At 42.4% G+C, this 19,360-nt stretch overlaps 1 protein-coding gene across 1 annotated transcript; it reads left to right on the top strand.

Annotated features, from left to right (window-relative positions):
• Positions 1-10,473: 10,473 nt before the first annotated feature.
• LOC149298297 (golgin-45-like) lies at positions 10,474-18,786 on the top strand. The gene is made up of 6 exons (XM_089487481.1): positions 10,474-10,501; positions 12,080-12,504; positions 15,590-15,789; positions 16,593-16,721; positions 17,135-17,354; positions 18,601-18,786. Exons 1-6 carry the CDS (start codon positions 10,474-10,476, stop codon positions 18,784-18,786), a joined length of 1,188 nt encoding a protein of 395 aa, XP_089343607.1.
• Positions 18,787-19,360: the final 574 nt, after the last annotated feature.

Here is a 19,360-nt window from a genome sequence, read left to right as displayed (position 1 = left end):
CAGAAGATATATGTACATGTTCACTAAATCAGGGCTCGACAAATCCCAGGCGCCAGGTCGCCATGGCGACTGAGAATTTTGTCCTGGCGCCTAGGTGTTTGTCAGCCTGCTACATCCCCCCAAAAATGCCCCCACGTCGCCACAATCGTGGAGATCGCGGGGGCGCTGCTGCTGCTGCTGCTGCTGCTGTCTGCCCAGGTGTCTGGGAAGACCAGCACAGCCACTCCAAGCCGGCCCCCAAGCCTGTGATCACTCTCATGGAGTGATTCTGTAGGCTGAAAACGCGATTGCAGGAAAACCAGCAATTGTGTTTTCAGCTGCCACAGACAGCTTCAGGGAAGAGGGTTGTGTGTTGATTGGTTCCCCACACAAGTGTGGGGACCTGACACAACACCCCCCTGCTGCCTGATCGCTCCATGAGAGTGAAAGTGCAGTGGTCGCGGCATTTTAGGGGCTCTGCTGCTGGTGGTCAGCAAACAGTGGCGTCGGCAGGGGGGGGCCAGAGGGGGCCATGGCCCCCCCTACATCATGCTGTGCCCCCCGGTGTGCCCCCCCAATTGAAACGCCGGCTTTTTTTTTTTTTTTTTTTTTAATAGACCCGGAGGAGAGAGTGAGAGGCGCCGAGCGGTTGCTGAGGAATAAGTTCTCAGCAACCGTTCGGCGCCTCTCACTCTTCTCCGCGACCGCGAGGCCTCTTCCTGGTTCGCAGTGCCGGCATTTCAAGCCGAGCGCCGGTATATGTCGTCATATCCGGCGCCCAGCAGTGAAGCCGGCAGAACCAGGGATACAGAGACCTCGCGATCTCACCGCTGGACAAGCCCAAGGTAAGTGAACTTCAAAGGGGGGGTTAGAAAGTTAGGAGGGGATTAGAGAGTCAGAAGAGGTAGGAAGTGAGAAGGGGTAGATAAGGATAGATTGGGAGGGAGAGGGGGTAGATAGGATAGATTGGGAGGGAGAGGGGGGTAGATGGGATAGATTGGGAGGGAGAGGGTGTAGATTGGGAGGGAGATGGGGGTGGATGGGATACATTGGGAGGGAGAGGGGATAGATAGGATAGATTGGGAGGGAGAGGGGGGTACATAGGATAGATTGGGAGGGAGAGGGGGGTACATAGGATAGATTGGGAGGGAGAGGGGGGTACATAGGATAGATTGGGAGGCAGATGTGGTAGATAGAGAGGCAGTTGTGGTAGATAGGGAGGGAGAGGGGGTAGATAGGATAGATTGGGAGGGAGAGGTCTTTATGGGACAAAAACGGCGTACGTTCAGCTGTTTGGGGACAAAGTTGACATAATGTGTAACTTAGGTGCTGGTCAGGTTCTATGTGGGCAGTGTGGACACCAGGGTTGGCTTTGGGGTGTGTGACCAGTGATCTATGCCTGTAATTTAGGGGGTTTTATCTATACCTTTAATGCAGAGTTTATATGTAATTTCCAATTGATTTATATCTGCAAAGCTGGGTTTTGTGTCATTCGGTTCATCTGTATCGCCTATATTTCCATACATTATTAATGTTTACCTGCAAATATAGGATTTGTATGTCTTATTCAGTTGATCAATACCTGGAGTGCTGTTTCCATGTGTTGATTATTTGATCTAAACCTTCAGTGCTGAGTGTACATGTGATTTCCAGTATATATATAACTGCAATGCTGGGTTTGTGTGTTCTGTTCTGTGTATGTTTCCATACATTATTTATGTATACCTGCAAATACAAGTTTTTTTTTAATCTCATTCAGTTGCATGTGCTGTTTCCATGTGTTGTTTATTTGATCTATACCTGAACTACAGGGTGTAAGTAAAAGAACGCTATGGTTTAGTGAATGAGGGGACAAAGGGACTCTGGGGATGATTACAGGGGAGAGGACCTCTCAATGTCACGGTGCAGTCAGAAGGAGGGAACACTGCACTTACTCTCACTGTCTTCCCCTGATCTGCAGTCAGTGTGGCAAATATATTGGCAGCAGGGTCTAATATTAATATATATTGGCTGCAGGGGCTAATATTAATATATATCGGAAGCTGGGACTAATGTTTATATATATCGGCAGCAGGGGCTAATATTAATATATATTGGCTGCAGGGCCTATTATCAATAAATATTGGCTGCAGGGGCTAATATTTATATATATTGGCTGCAGGGACTAATACTATATATCGGCAGTAGGGGCTAATATTAATATATGTTGGCAGCAGGGTATAATTTGTATGTATCCGCAGCAGGGGCTAATATTAATATATATCGGAAGCAGGGTGTAATATTGCTATATATCTGCAGCAGGGTCTAATATTTATATATATTGTCAGCAGGGGCTAATATTAAAGAATGAAAAATAACTGTCACTTTAGCTGTTATTTTGAAATCATATTTTAATCACAGTCTTTACTTCAAAGAGATAAGTGCATATTATGTAGTTAAAAATGCACGTCTAACGTGTGTGTGTGTGTGTATATATATATATATATATATATATATATATACCGTATTTGCTCGATTATAAGACGACCCTGATTATAAGACGACCCCCCAAAATCTGAATATTAACTTAGGAAAAAAGAAAAAGCCTGAATATAAGACGACCCTAAAGGAAAAAAGTTTTACCAGTAAATGTTAATTCATGTAAACTATTTTTTTTAATAAAAGCTATGATTGAGAAAAAGATTTTTTTTGTTTTTATTTCTTGTATTTTCCAGCCTGTCCCCCAGTTACGCACATCTGCCCCCAGGCTTGCCACACCAATATGGCACTGTGGCCCATGATATGCCTTTTAACCCTCTATATGCCACTGTGCCCCATGGTATGCCTTTTGACCCCCTATATGCCACTCTGCCTCCAGAAATGCCTTATACCCCTATATCCCATTCTGGCATTTAGGGGGTTAAAATGCATATTATGGGGCAGAGTGGCATATAGGGAGGTATAAGGCATTTCAGGAGGCAGAGTGGCATTAAGGGAGTTAAAAGGCATTGTATAGAGCACTCTGCCTCCAGAAATGCCTTATACCCCTATATGCCACTCTGGCATTTAGGGGGTTAAAAGGCATATTATGGGGCAGAGTGGCATATAGGGAGGTATAAGGCATTTCAGGAGGCAGAGTGCTCTATTAAATGCCCCCTTAACGCCACTCCAGAAATGCCCTATGCCCCCATTTAACTAACACACACACACACACTCTCTCTCCCCCCCCTCCCCTCCTCTCTCCTCTCTCCTCTCTCCCCTCTCAGCCCTCTCTTACCGGTGCTTCCAGCCGGGGCAGCGGGTTGACGTCGCCTTCTGCTGCAGCCGGAAGGAGGTGGAGTTGGCAGCGGGGGTTTGTATGCGTCCGTCGCGTATACTTTCCCCGGCTGTCAGAGATCAGAGATCTCTGACAGTCGGGGAAGGTCTACGCGACGGACGCAGACAACCCCCGCTGCTAGCCACACCTCCTTCCGGCTGCAGCGGACGTTGTTTACGCGGATCGCGTAGACGTCAACCCGCTGCCCCGGCAATACAGCAGGAAGCACCGGTAAGTGTGTATGATGGGGGGGGGTGAGACAGGAGGATCCAGGTCCCCTGCAGCGGTGCGGGGGATCTGGATCTTAGTCTCCTAATCAGACTCTATTTGAGGTCTGATTAGAAGACGACCCCGATTAGAAGACGAGGGGTATTTTTCAGAGCATTTGCTCTGAAAAAAACCTCGTCTTATAATCGAGCAAATACGGTATATATATATATATATATATAGTGTATATGTACCGTTTTATAATTGGCCCCCCTACTTTGGTCCCTGGCCCCCCATGTGCCCCCCCTAAATATGAAACCTGGAGACGCCACTGCCAGCAAAAGCAAAAACGAGCCCCCACAAGCCCATGGAAGCCTACAGGAGTGATCAAAGAGACTCCTCCCACCAGATGCCGGTCTACCTTCAGAGGCAGCTTCAGCCACATGAGAGACCAGCCCCAACCCTCCCCTGCTGCCTGATTGCTCCATGAGGAGACATATCTTGCTGTGTTTTTGTAATCAGTGGCTTTCCAGAAAGTAGTTTAACTCAGCATTCTAGGGAGGGAAGAAAATAATAATCTCACTGGGTACCTTACAGTAGAAAATCACCAGAACATCGCTGATCGTGCACATAATGTGATCAGGAAAGCAGGACTGCAGACCCCTGCTTCCTGATCGCTGTGTGATTAGCAAGTCACGCGATCGGCATGAGAAGACGGAGAAACTCTTCCTCTTTAAAACAATTGGAAAAATTCAAACAAAGTAAATCTTTACAGGATCCCACTGTCTAACTACAAGAGATGCCAATGCAATGTCTACACTGATGAAAGCGGGGCTAAAAAGCTTTTAAGTAGATGAACAAACACCTTGCAGTCCTTGAAAATAATATATAGAAAAATATGGCCCTCACCACATTTTGAGTTGTGTTGGTCTTATCTATGCCCAAAGGTTCTGCCCCTTTCTCCTGGATATCTATGCCTGAGATGGTATATGCTGCCTACATACCTAGGCATATTTCTGGAAGCAATGAGCAGCAATGAGCACAAGGCTCAGAGATACTGCTGGGGAGTCAGGGCAAAAGTATCTACTGTAATAAGCGAACCTATTTTGGAAATAGCATTCGTTTAAGTGCATTGCTGCGTATCATATTTTCCACTGTGACGGTGCAATCACATAAGGTCACTTACTGTACTTTAGAGAAAAGACAACACAAAACAGTCTAATTGGAAACCTGGGATGATCTCAATATAGAGTTGTTTTCCAACATGAATGTATGTGGAAATAGTTGTTCATCAATTGGTGGTATAACCATAAAAAAATAAGAATAAACACAATTAAAAAAAGCCACAAAATCATTATTTTCATAATATATCAGGTATAATACATACTTGTACATAACATGCAGAGTTATTTAGACTTGCCCACAATTATGGACTTTGTGTCAATAACTGTGACTGAGCCATCAGCATTATAGGTTTGGATAAAACACCTTTCACATGGATAAGAGGAGAGTTTTCCTTGTAGGGGTGATGACAGGAGGCTTAGGTATGGAATCACCAAGAGAGTTGTGTGCTTCTGCTCAATCACAGCTGCCACTTGGCCATTTGGCAATATATTGAAACATAGTATCATGATATGACTTCATATCCTGATATTCTGCTTCAATACACAGTAAAGTGGCTGGACATGTAAGGAAGGTTGATGATCCTGACCCCACTCCCATTCCCCAAGTACAGCTGAAGGGTATGTTATATATCACCTTAATATTTTTCCCCATTGATTTATCAGAAACCATCTATGCATTTGCCCTGTTCCCCTGACCCCCCAAGCTACTTGGCTTGAGGTGATGCTTTCAGTAGAATGCCTCTCTTCCTCACTAGTGCACAAGAACAAACATTTGGGGTCGCGATTTTCCTTGTTTTCCATGAAAACAGCTGAGTGACCCCAAACTTTTGAACAGTAGTTTATGCATCAAAAGAACTTTCATTGCTTTTCTGCCAGTGAGATCATTGAAGTTGCATTTCTGTAGCTGAATTTATTTGTCTAATGGCTGTATGTTATTTTTTTCCCCCTTACATAGTACCTTAATCATAACTGGAAACATCCAGGCTCTGGATAATCGGAGCCCCATCTCTTCGGGTAGTGGGCGAGCAGGCCTGCTGGAATCGGCGGGCGGTCCCGCTGGCATTGCGTTTTGGGCTAGCCCCAAACGCAGAAAAAGTTAATGTGATAGGAGGGATAGTAGGCATGGCTTCACACCACTCCCATGATCCGGAATCTCCATTGTGACCAGGAGACCTAAAGAAGCAAAGCTTCAGCCAGTGTCCAGGCAAAAAATGGAGAGGTCCCAGGTATGACTTTAATATGCATTCTCTGTTGGCAGGCCTGTATGGGACTGTCCCTTTAAACAGATATTTTGTCTTATTCGTTTGGCACTGCCAGCCTCGGGGTTTACTTTCAGTTGTAAACTCATAACTATAAGATGGGAAGCCTACCTGCAATGTCTTTTTATTGTCCTTTTATACTCACAGTGCTTTATTGTTGCTACCAAAAGAATGTGTTTGTGACCGAGGTGAAGATACATTTCACTTTCAAATAAAAAGCACAATTACATTTGTAATCATATTATGCATTAACCTTGCTTTGTGTCTCTGGATGGCTCAGATTGAATGGACTATTGGAGCACAATAGGTTATTTAACAGGCCTATGGAGCTCAATGGAGGTTGGAGAACTGGTAACTCTTAGGGTTTGACCCTTAATCTCAGAGTTTTAGCCCAAATCTCACGGCGAAAGGGGCAGATTCTCAGCGTCACACATTAAGATACACTTAATAGAGTCACCTGCATTCAAGCAGGGATATCAACCATAACATACTGGTAGCAAAAGCACCAACTGGCAATGTTTTATGTGATCACAGCAGTTTAGCACAGGAAGGGATCAGCTCCAGACTGTGTGACCCTCAGAATCTGCCCCCTCACCCTGAGAAGGGGCGAAACCCCTCAGACTCAGGGTCAAACAATGAGATTTCTCTTGTATGTACATCGCTTAAAAGGGTTATGGCTCAGAGCTCCTGTAGTGTTTCTGATAGAATGGTACATGGGGTCTTTACTTTTTTTACTTTTCTATTAAAATAAAATAATAAAATATTGGATCACCTTTCTTTTAAAAACAATGCATGTTGGTCAGGGCCTGCCCTAGGGGTGTGCGAGCTGTGTGGCCGCACAGGGCGCCATGTGGCCGTCCCATCACCAAGGCCAGGGCCACGCCAAGGTGGCAGGGAGAGAAGAAGAGAAAGGGGCGCCGAGTGGTCACAAATGGAAAAGTTTTTAGAAACCGCTCGGCCCCCTTTATCTCTTCTGCTCCCTACCGCTGCCCTGACTGCGGTGGTGGGAGCTCGAGGCCTTGGTCGCGGTGCTTCATGATAAGCGCCGGAATATGCGTGAGATAATAAATGAATTAATGTCTGTATGAATTGTGTGAATGTGGGAGATAATGAATGAATTAATGTGTGGATGAATTGCATGAATGAGTGAGAGTAGAAATTAATGTGTGGATAAATTGTGTGAATGAATTAATTAATGTGTGGATGAATGGTGAGAATGCATTAATGAATATGTGTAAATGATTTGTGTGAATGAGTGAGAGACTGTATAAGTGTTTTGTATGTATCATAGATATATAAGTGATTTGGGGAAAGGCAAAGATGGCATAAGCAGGGTGTTTGAGCTTTGGGGACAAAGATGGCACAGGGCTGGCTGCTTGTGGACAAAGATGTCTTATGCTGGGCTGTTTGGGGACAAAGATGGCTCAGGCTGGGCAGTAATTTGTGTGTGTAATCTGGGTGCTTGTCAAGTTCTATGTAGACACCAGGGCTGGCTTTGGGGTGTGCAACCTGTGATCTATGTCTGTAATTTAGGTTTTTTTTTTATCTATACCTTTAATGCTGAGTTTATATGTGATTTCCAGTTGATCTATACCTGCAAAGCCGGTTTTGTGTTATTCTGTTGATCTATATCTGATATGCTATGTTTCCATACATTATTTATGTATACCTGGGTTTGTATATCCTATTTATTTGATCTATACCTTCATTGCTGAGTTTACATGTGATCCCCAGTTGATCTATACCTCCAAAGCTTGGTTTGTGTGTTATTCTGTTGGACTATACCTGCAATGCTATACACGCAAGTGTTGTTTACATTTTATGTTTATTTGATCTATACCTGAACTACAGGGAGGCAGGAAAATAGAGGTGTGGCTTAGTGAATGAGGGGACAAAGGGGCTCTGGGGATGATTAAGGGGGAGTGGACCTTTCAAAGTCACAGTAGAGTCAGAAGGAGGGAAGACTGCACTGACTCTCGCAGTCTTCCCCTAATCTGGAGTCAGTGTGGCAATTTTAATTTTTTTTTTGGTGTGGGAGCGGAGGGAGTGATTGCATGCTAGGGTGCGTGGAGGGAGTGCAAAGGAAACAATTGCCTAGGGTCCAATTTTTTCCCCTATATTTAATATATTTAAGGTACATTATTGTTACCAGTGTTTCCAGTTATATATTATTGTACTTGTTTGCACTTGCACATAAATAAATAATCTCTAATTAAAACTAGCTGCTTGTTACAAGATTTTTTCCCTTTCTTTTTTGTCGAGTGGGGCACCAGAGAAGTAGTCCGCACAGGGCGCCTAAACACCTAAAGTCAGCTCTGACTCTGGTATATAATACAAAACAACCTTATGCAACATTTTAAAACAATCTCATAGCCCAGAGAAGCTTTACCAGCAATATGAATGCAATATGAAGGCACCTTTTGCATACATAGACCCTAGCGAGACAAGAGATTCTGCAGTACCCTGGCTCGTCACACCGTGTCGTTAACGTAGTGACATCAGCATTTTAATTTTATCATAACCCCTAATTAATAGACCTGTCCCTGAGGCAACTGGGGAGCAGAGCGACCCCTGTATGTTAGTACGCTTGATCCAACCAAAACCCGAACGCTGGTTTTGTGATATTGGAACGCTACAGTTGACCCCATTGTACATATTTAGAATAAGCAGATAAATATGTTTATACCATAGAACCTGATCATCACACAGCTACATAGCCATAGGTAAATATCCGAGTTACTATGGAGATTCTACATGAATTATGTTATTTCACTTTGGGATAGATAACGTGCAGCAATCTAGCAAAGGGAGCATGCAAATGACTGAATTTGATTTTTAAGCCCTATGATCATTTGCACTCTAAATTAAACCGACCCCTAAATATATACGCTCTACACGTATATTAAAACATCTTTTGCATTAAACTCACCATTTTGAGGCAGTTGCTCGGTTCAGCGTTATGTTGTCAACAAACCAGCATCAAACTGCAACAGCAGCGGCCCTGCGTTTCCCTGGTAACACCGACGCACCGGAAGTAATTACGCGGCTCACCTAATCCGGCAAGTGTTCCCGGAAGTGACGCAAGTAACCCCCCCCCCTCGGCAGACGTGTCTTGTTCACAAAGAGCGGAAACTATCGGGCGTCTCGAATATTTACGAAAGTAAGTGTTACAAAGCTGTTTATTTGCTAGCGAGATATGCACTAGAGACAGACGTGTGTAAACAATGGTGTTGTTTGTAACATCTGCTGCACAGTATTATCTATCTCTTTCTCTCTCTTCTCTCTCCTCATTTAAAAAGTTGTTTGTGTGATATGAATACACAAACACACACACAACAAATGCCATGAGCTCTGGATTCATATCTCTGCCATGACATCATACTAGTCTTCCTCTGTGGTCAATCACAGAGTAAAACCATAAAAGGTTTCAGGGGGCATTGACCTTTTCATACTACTTATCACTAACTGCCTTTAATTTTGCTGTTTTTTGGTTTTGCAATCTGTTAATGTTTTGTAGATACTGTAAGGGACAGTATACACACACGCTGACTCCAGCACTATACATTTATACACACACTGACTCTGACACTACAGTATACACACACGCTGACTCCAGCACTATACATTTACACACACACATCGACTCTGACACTACAGTATACACACTCACTGACTCCAACACTATACACTTACACAGACACACGCACACTCTGACTCCAGCACTATACATTTATACACAAACACTGACTCTGACACTACAGTATACACATACACACACACTGACTCCAGCACTATACACTTACACACACTGACTCTGACACTACAGTATACACACACACTGACCCCAGCACTATACATTTATACACAAACACTGACTCTGACACTACAGTATACACACACGCTGACTCCAGCACTATACACTTACACACACTGACTCTGACACTACAGTATACACACTCGCTGACTCCAGCACTATACATTTATGCACACACTACTCCCCCTCTCGCCTCGCGGAGACCAGTCACGCCACTGATATTGCATTTAAAAGTAAGGGGCAGCTTTAACTCAGGAAGCATGAGCTCTGTGCTGTAATCCGACAGCTATTCTGAATTCTCTCTCTTCTCCTCCACCTTTACAAAGGCTGACAGAACAAGCGAGGTATCCACAACAAGTATTACAATCAAGATGATGTCTACCATTGCATAAGTATAAGGTTCGTATTGAATACATAATCATAGTACATTTCCTGCTTAGACTTTCATTTTGAAGTATAATCCAAACGCTTTGTGTTCGATATATGAGATGGAGGATAGTGTGCAGGATTATTGCCTAGTGTTAACTTTACAAATGTCTCAAAATAAGGAAACTCTTGGGGAACCACAAGAGCCTGTTTACTTTTGTTAGGTGTAGTTAAACCTGTATTGAGCCAGACCATATTATCGCTTCAGAATTACTAAGCTATTTGCTAGCATGGGATCCTCATAACTAACAAATTGTCTGCTAATATTTGTATTGCAATACCTAAAATGTGTTTAAACATTGCATCCCAGGATTATTGCAACTAGTGCTGTTTTTTGCAGTCTGCGGTCCTCTGAACCAATACAATAGAATGGCGACCATCGCAGGGACTGTGAAAAGTAAGTATATTATTAGCGCACATCTTCACTTTTCCATTTTGTATATTTTTATTTATTTTCCTTCAATATATCTCAAATGTTATCTTTTGTAAGGAAACATTTGGTATCAAGTTATCCGAGCTGAAGGCGTTAGATCTGACCCACCCGTCCATCCAGGCTTTGTAAATAATCATTAATAATACATTAAGCCTTATTCTTTGGAATAGAAACATAGAGTTTGACAGCACATGAGGACCATTTCGCCCAACTAGTCTGCCCATTTTTCCTGATGTAAATACTCGAATGTTAATCAGTCCTTGGTTTCTTGTTAGATTCAGGATAGCCATATGCATGCCCTATGCGTGTTTGAAGTCCCTTATTGTATTAACGTCTACCACTTCCGCTGGGAGGCTGTTCCACTAATTTACCCACTACCTCTGTAAAGTAAATCTTTCTTATGGTAAATCTAATGTCCTGTCATACACCGCATATATTTACACATTAGCTTGCTGGCATTTTGGCCTAACCTTTGTGTGATTCCTATTATGGATCAATAAAACACATGTAAAGTGCGTAATCAAGGCACTTAATGTTGGCCACTTTTAAAAAGTCAGTAATGCACAATTCTTTTAACCCCTTAAAGACACTCGTGTTTAGCTGCAATTTGAATCACACAAATTATATATAATTTTTTCAGGAAAAGAAGGGATTTCTTTAGATACCATCATATCCAATTTACTCTAAAAAAATAAAATAATATATATATATATATATATATATATATATATATATAATATTTGAAAAATCTTTTACTCTGAAGACAAAATCTACTAAATAGATTCCTATATTTGTTTAGAAATGTCCGGCATGTTTATTTTTTTTGTGCGAGTTAAGTACAAGTGTCATATTTTAAAATATTAAAAAATATTAGAAAAGATAGGAGCGATCACATTTGCCATATTCATTCAACGATTGCATCCTAAGCTCAGTCGGCGTTGCTCGATACTGAGGCATTGAGCGACATGACATGCCTGGCACATCATTGTCCGTTAAGGGGTTAAAGATTAGTCACGCATCGTTACAGTTGCTTCGCTCATCCCTGTTTTAGAGAAATTCTGGCAAATATTGAGGAGGGCTAAGGAAGAGATCATCAAACACCCAGCAGATGCTGTTTAAATGCACCTGGCTGCATATAGTCACACTATAGGGCCATATATTGCTTAGCCCGCCACTACGTTACACAGTATATGGCCGTATAGTGTGACAGACTGCCCAATATTTATGCTCCAGGTAGGTGATTTTAAATAGTATTTACTGAGTCTGCGCTGATCTCTTTGCATGCATGTTGATCATTTTAGCATAACCCTGTAATCTGAATTCACATGCTTTAAAGGGTGTGTTTACTAGAGAGTAGGAATTATTCCTTGTTTGTTTCTTACATGCCAAATGTATGAATTATTTACCTACTTAACTGTAATTTTAAGCTCACAGTATGGAATTACGTCTTTAAATACCAAAAGGAAATATTAAAATTCAAATGTGAAATACATGTTTGCTTTAACAAATGTATCCATTGTGATCTTTGTTTTGTTTGAGCAGTGGCAGCTTCCCCACCTATACGCGGTACTGGCGATGGGATGGAAACAGAGGAGCCTTTAAAATCTCCAGAGGTACAGGCCCCTCATGCCAAGGCAAGGCAAAGCCCGAAAAGAAAAACTATGCCGACTCCGTCGCTAAGTCCCGGTGTTCTCCAGCTTGGAAAAATCCAGAGCGACAAAGCAGTCGAAATTGAAGCTTTCAGAATTCTGGTGCCCAAATCTGCCATAACACATACAGTCCTACCTAAACATTCAAAACACCTGGAGGCAAATGGACATTGCAAGTCAGAAGGAGCAGAGGGGATCATTGATCCTTGGAAACATATCTCTGAATTGAAAAGCACTATTGAAAAAATGAAGAATTCCGAGAGGAGGTTATTACAAGATAAGGAGGGCCTTTCTAACCAGCTAAAAGTGCAAACTGAGGTAGGTGCCGTCACCTATAAGGAAAAACATTTTTTTCCCCTTAAATGGGAAATAAAAAATAAAAAAAGTTTTTCTTTTATCTGTTCCCACCAATCCTTTACCATTATTTATATATATATATTAAATCTGACCAAATATAATGCTTATTTTCCCACAAGAGATCTAATTGGGGATAACATTAATATAATATGTAGGATTTTTTTGGACTATGATATCGGCCAACTCCAAAAAGGCAAAGGATAGACAAATTCTTTGAAGGCTGAGGATTAATAACATCTTTAGGGTTGTTAGCACACTGTTAACCCCTTCAAGACCGGGACGTACCTGGTCCGTCATTCATGATGAGCGATCCAGTGTCGCTCTGAACGCTGGGATCGCAAGGGGATGGCTGCTACTGACCGCTGGGTGACCGTGATCGATTCTGAAGTGAATCACGTGCACAGAACTAGGAAATTGAAATGGGTACGCGGTCTTCAAGCAAAGACACAATACCCAAATGCTGGACTCGAAGGGGTTAATTCAGACCCTGGGTCATTTGTTTTGATTATATGGGGATGAGACATTCAGGCTTATTGAAGGCTGCTTTGATATTCCCGCTATACGCTTCTAACATACATTATTAACCATAATATTACTTAGCCACACATGAAAAATGGTGTATTTGGGGTCCAAATCATCATTGTGGTGGTCAAGCGTGACGGGTGTTAGCATTTGAAGATGTGCTGGAACATTGTAAATAGAACATCGTCTCTCCACACTGCATCATAAAACTGGTTTATCTTAAGGACAACCTGTGGGAATTTAAGTCTAGCTCTTATTTTTCCCACGCACGGGGCAGAATGCAGATTTCATAGAATGCATCTGAGACGGATAAATAGGGTTTTTCCAAACTTTGGATTGTGTAAGTTGTGAATTAACCATGTTTTGCCAATTGCCGTGTTTCTATCCAGCCTTTACATGTCAAAGTTTGGTACCAGTTAGTAAGCAGGTAAGTAGAGCTATAATAACAGTAGCGCAGTCAGGTCACCACGTCAGACGGTGAAATATTTCAATACAGCATCCCAGTTCCTACTGTATCATACAGTATTACGCAGCATTTTTACCTCCTTGCACCAGTAACCAGAGCTGGGATAATTCCCAGAAGTCAAGGAGGGTTTGCAGGTGTGTTGTAGTTTAACTCTGACTTCACTATATATAATGAAAGGCCAAGCAAGCTTCTGCTGCAGGAAGCAGCCCTTTAGTGGTCCTGTATAATGTGTAGATATTAGGTTTCCTCAATCATTCATGCTTTATAGGGGGCACTTTCAGTCCGTAGTACTATTGAAACCTACTAGTGCAGGGGTGTCCAAGTTTTTTCTGCAGTGGGCCACTTCATCAGAATGGTATACGTGCGAGGGCCGCACTCATTTTTCACTGAGAGAAAATATGGCCTTTAATAAAATATGCAGATTAAAATAAAGTAAATGACACAAAACCTTTACTTTTCCTCTCACTGATTTCTGGGATTTCTGGGCCTACAAATTCAGGATTCTGGATAAGTAAAAATAAAATAGTCCTATTTATTTTAGCGATGCACTAAAACGAAAATTCTGGACCAAAACCGAAAATTCAGGGTTCACTTAGCCGAAACGGAAAGTGACCCCCCCCACACACTTTTAATAAAAGTAAGTTACACACCAAAATTGTACAAAAAAATGATATATTATGATTGTTAACAGCAATCTCAGGCATACACAGATTCCAGCATGTACTGGTTGGCTGGGCATTGTATTTTTTGTCCAATTTTAGTGTGTAACCACACTTTTATTAAAAGTAACACACCACAATTGGACAAAAAAAATCAACAATATGACTTGGCATGATAGGAGTGTGATTGCTAACAGCAAACACACTCTTTTTATACCCAGGCAACCAGTGAATGCTGGAACCTAGGCATGATGGGACTGTGATTGCTGTTAGCAGATTGCTATTAGCTGTTAGCAATCACACTCCTATCATCCCAAGTCAACCAATACATGCTGTTACAGGGTGGCTGTAAGTGCAGACCCCATACGGCTGGCAGCATCAATACACAAGGGGGGCAGCTAGCCAGGTTTCAGCATGTACTGGCTGACTTGGCATGATAGGAGTGTGATTGCTAACAGCAAACACACTCTTTTTATACCCAGGCAACCAGTAAATGCTGGAACCTAGGCATGATGGGACTGTGATTGCTGTTAGCAGATTGCTGTTGGCAATCATACTCCTATCATCCCAAGTCAGCCAATACGTGCTGGTACAGGGTGGCTGTAAGTGCAGACCCCACACTGCTGGCAGCACAATACACAAGGGGGGCAGCTAGCTGGCTGACTTGGCATGATAGGAGTGTGATTGCTAACAGCTATCATAGTCCCATCATGCCTAGGTTCCAGCACTTACACATCCATGCTGTCACACAAACTCATTCATTCACAGATTCATTCCCTCAATCAGACATACTCATTCACACAACCTCCCCCACCCCCTTACCTGCTCTACAGCTCTCGATGCCGCTCACAGACTTCAGCAGGGGGCGCGGCCTCTCTCGTTCTCCCCACAGAGGAGGCAGCTGGAGCAGAGAATAGACCCTCCCACAAGTAAGCAGCAGGGCTCTTGTGATCCTGGCTGCTGATCTCACGCGGGCCGCACCTCGAGGCCGCATGTTGGACGCCCCTGTACTAGTGTTTGGCCCTTCCTAATGAAATGGGGGAAGTTGAAGCCAAATCTTATCTTTCCTGCCGGCTGTTCCTCTAATGACTAGACCCCATTATCCTTATGCATCCTTTTAGGCTTCCAAAGTACCTGCGGGCTTAATGTTTTTGTCTGTTTTACCCTAAAGCATTTCCAGACACTCAAGTTTGGCTAATAAAAAAAAGAGAGTTAAGTGATGCCTTTTTCGCTATATTGAACAAGATTTCAATAATACCAATAAATAACACTTACCCCCAACCACCACCGCCGACTTTGTAATCTTTTTTTTTTTTTCCCTTGCACTTTATATTCCAGGTCAGCAAATAGTTTATTGGTTTTTTTTTGTTACTTCATATTTTGAAATATTCCTTTTAAGGTTAACCGCGAGCTTAAGAAGTTACTTGTGGCATCCGTAGGAGATGATTTGCAGTACCACTTTGAGCGTGTAGCCCGAGAGAAGAACCAACTAATCTTGGAGAACGAAGCCCTGGCGAGGAATACCACCCAGCTATCCGAGCAACTGGAGCGGATGTCTATACAGTGTGATGTATGGCGCAGTAAGTTTTTGGCAAGCAGGTAAGCAAAATAATAAGTGTTCTTAAAATCAAACACAATTTACTTGGGCGTGTTTTTTTTTTTTTGTTCATTTTTTTGTTCAGACCTGTGTTACATGCGTTCTGTCTGCATGAATGTGCTTTATAGGGTAACAAAGGAGAGCTTTTTCCTTCGCATAAAACCAGCCGCTTCAGGGGTGTCTCCCAAGCGACTGTTGCCCTGCGGCAATTATTTAGAGAGAGAGATAAATTAAACATAGTAATCACACTGCAAATCCCTGTGACAATAATTACCATGATAACCTGCGAGAATAAATACAAAGCCTTGTACAATGACAGAAAAGTATTGGGAATGCTGTTGGAATATTTTAATACGTATTCACTACATTGCTGATAAAGAGCTACAGCAGTCCTTTCTTGCCCGTTGCAGACAGCAGGCATATATACGTTATTGCGGTTATTTTGCTTATGAGGAGGTAATATGATGTCATACTCAAACTGACATTGAGCTTATTTTCTATATATAATCCACTCGAACAAGAGACTTGGTTAGGAGACCAGAGGTCTTTTTGTTAAACTTTCAAGTTGCACGTGAGTCGATAATATAATAGCTTTCTGGACCTCTACCTTCTACTCGGGCCCTTCATTGTAACAGTGGGCTTAGTAAGAATGGGCAAAAGTGTAGAACAAGGAGAATATACTAGTCCTTTTGAACTTGGCAACTGTGTTTATATAGTTGGTCTTCTGTTTCTGGTTGAAAAGATTTAAAAGCATTGTGAAATCCAGAGGTATGCTGAGCGTGCTGCGGTTCTTTTCCATTTGCAGAGTGATGGCTGACGAATTAACCAATTTAAGGACAAATTTGCAGCGACAAAACAGGGATGCCCAAAGTGCCCTTCAGGATCTGTTAAGTGAGAGAGAGCAATTTCGCCAAGGAATGTGTGACACGCAAAAGTATGTTTTGGGACTTCTGTATTTGTAAAAGTAAAACTTTCCAGGCATATATCTGTGTAATCAGTTCTCTGTGAGTTGAAATATGCAAACCGGATGTAAAAAAAGAGAATTGCGTATTTGTTTTCTGCAATACATGCAGACATCTATATGTTTCCAACCTTTACTCGTGGGGGTGGGGGGGGATAAAGTGCCTAATTTTCATGAAGCTTTTGAGGTTCAATATTATTCATTCATTTATATTTTCACATTCTGGGCTCATTCGTATGGGACTAGGATCAGTTTTAAGCCATTGTCCTGTCCTGTTGCTTAACAGAGGACTACTTTACCATCTTAGAGAATCTCAGATCAACTTGTGATTGCTGTGTAAGGCTCTGTGTAAAACATTTTCTTATTATGATATTGTCACTCCATAGGTTGTTAGAAGAGCTTCTGGTTTCTCTGCAGTGGGGGAGACAACCGACCTACTTCCCTGGGGCTAAGCCTCACACTACAGCAGAGCTGGTAGCGGCAAACCTCCGGGTAGCAACGGCGGTCAAGTCTCATCTTATAGGAAATACCGGCTGCCCAAGTCCAAAGCAGACATCAGCGGCAATCGAGTTTTGCAGCACACCTGCTGAGAAAATGGCAGAAATGGTGAATAATGTTTGAAAATTCTTTTTTGTTTTTGTTTAAATGCAAGATGTCTTTTGTTATTACATCATTTCTCCTAACGTAGCCTCCAGAGGCAAGTCGTTGCCATTTCTGTAAGCAGATAACGTATGCTGCTGGGTTTTTAATTGCGGTAAAAGCCGTATTTTCACCTTCTGGGAAAGTGCAAGTTTCTAGTAAATGTGTGTTTATTTCTCCAAATTGTTTTTTTTAAAACATCATTTCTAAATGCTTTCTGACTGCATATCTATAATTAGGGGTTATTCCATATTACACTGTGTGCCCTACCGACCCCCCCGTCGTGTATAATGACATATGACTCAGCAAGAGTAGAGGTTGACAACAAGTTTCTCCATCTTCTTAGCAGTTTGTTGTATCGCCTGCATTATTTAACCCCTTAAATCCCCTATAGATGTACCGGGACGTCCAAAAAACTTCCACTAAGAAACCCCTATGGAGGTACCGGTACGTCTAGCCCTTCGTGCAGCATCAGGGACACATCCCTGCCGCTGCACGGGGGAACAGGCTGTCGTTTGACAGCCTGGACTCCCCCCCTGGCAGCAGAAGCCAGCATCGCTGGCTTTCTGCTGCCCGATCTCCTGTAACAGCTTCGGGCTTTCCCTTCCCCGGGAGGATCAGGTATCCCTGCAGGGTCTGTCTAGACCCTGCTGGGCTACTTGATCACTCCGATGAGGGAGTTTGAGGTACCAAAAACCCCTGGGATTGAAGGGGTTAAAACAATGCTAGCATCATAAGCATTGAAGGCTCTGTTGGAAGCTGCAGCCCCTCTGAAAGACTCGGTACCATGGAACATTTAAGGAACAATATGGCTTGACACTTTTAGATATAATTTGAAGTCAAAGAGATGCCAGGGTCATTCTGTTTGAAGAATAAATCCAAGTTCCTCCTGCAAGATGATAAATGCATTATCTTAAGAGCAGAAATTCACTCAGGGAGACCTTTAAACCTTCCAGTCCCAGTGAGGTTATGAATCACGTAAGGGGTGCTGTCATAATCTCTATTTTATGCACCTTTAAACAAAATGAATCCCCCCCCCCATAGACTAATTTATAGTTTACATTTACATTATATAGTTTACACATACACAGAGCAAAATCTGTAGGCCAGTGTTCTTGTTAATAGCAGCTGTTTCCTGACAAACCTTGCATCCCCTTCTTGATCAGGAGATGATACATCTGCACATTTAACTACCTGTTTGTGTTTCTTGCAGGTGCTGAGGGTATTGGATCCGACAGCCTGTACTGAGAGTTCATCAGACGTTCCCTTTCCTGACTCCGCATCCTCTTCCATCTTAGTTGCAACGAAAAATATTGGCCGATTTCATCCTTATACCAGATATGAAAATATAACCTTCAATTGCTGCAATCGATGCCATGGGGAATTGATTGCCCTATGACACGACACAATTTCTTGTTTCTTGATTTTCAGTGTTTGCAGTGAGATGCTACTTCATAGGTCAAAAAGGTGACCAGTAAGGCGTCAGTCTTAGCCCAGACTCAGATAGCAGATCCTTTCTTGCCCTCTGTGGCATTAAACTCATGACGTCTTACAATTAAATCACTTGAAAGTACATTAAAAGTATTTGGTTTGAGATTTGCTTTCCTTATAGATATCATAACCCCCTTTCAAACTATGCAAAACTTGAATCACTCTAAAGACCAAAACCGCATTTTTGCATAAAACCGTTTAGTACTTGGATGTGTGTGAGATGGTTTGTTCATTGATATCTGATTTTACGGTTTTAAAGTTTTCTTCTTTGTTACAGTATTTTGGAGGAGAAAAAGGTTTATCCATTCCAGTATTTAAGTTGTTACTCAAATCCCGATATTTGTATTAAAAATTACCAGTTTTACATAACGGTTTGCCATTCCTTCCTTATTCCCTCCTCTTCCTTATGCCTGCTCCTCTTATTAGTTGAGTAAGGTCAAAATGTGTGGTGTTGCTCATGAATGTTATATAAAGTAGCACAC

The sequence above is a fragment of the Sceloporus occidentalis genome, unplaced genomic scaffold (genome assembly GCF_023333645.1).
Source record: "Sceloporus occidentalis isolate IW3139 unplaced genomic scaffold, rSceOcc1.0.p SCAF_33, whole genome shotgun sequence".
In the NCBI taxonomy this organism is placed as follows: Eukaryota; Metazoa; Chordata; class Lepidosauria; order Squamata; family Phrynosomatidae; genus Sceloporus; species Sceloporus occidentalis.
This window is presented reverse-complemented; position numbering and strand designations above follow the sequence as displayed.

Coding starts and splice junctions, on each gene's coding strand:
- LOC149298297 (XM_089487481.1), top strand. CDS start 10,474: ATGGCGACCATCGCAGGGACTGTGAAAA. Junction 12,505..15,589: donor AGCTAAAAGTGCAAACTGAG/GTAGGTGCCGTC, acceptor ATTCCTTTTAAG/GTTAACCGCGAGCTTAAGAA. Junction 17,355..18,600: donor CTGAGAAAATGGCAGAAATG/GTGAATAATGTT, acceptor TGTTTCTTGCAG/GTGCTGAGGGTATTGGATCC.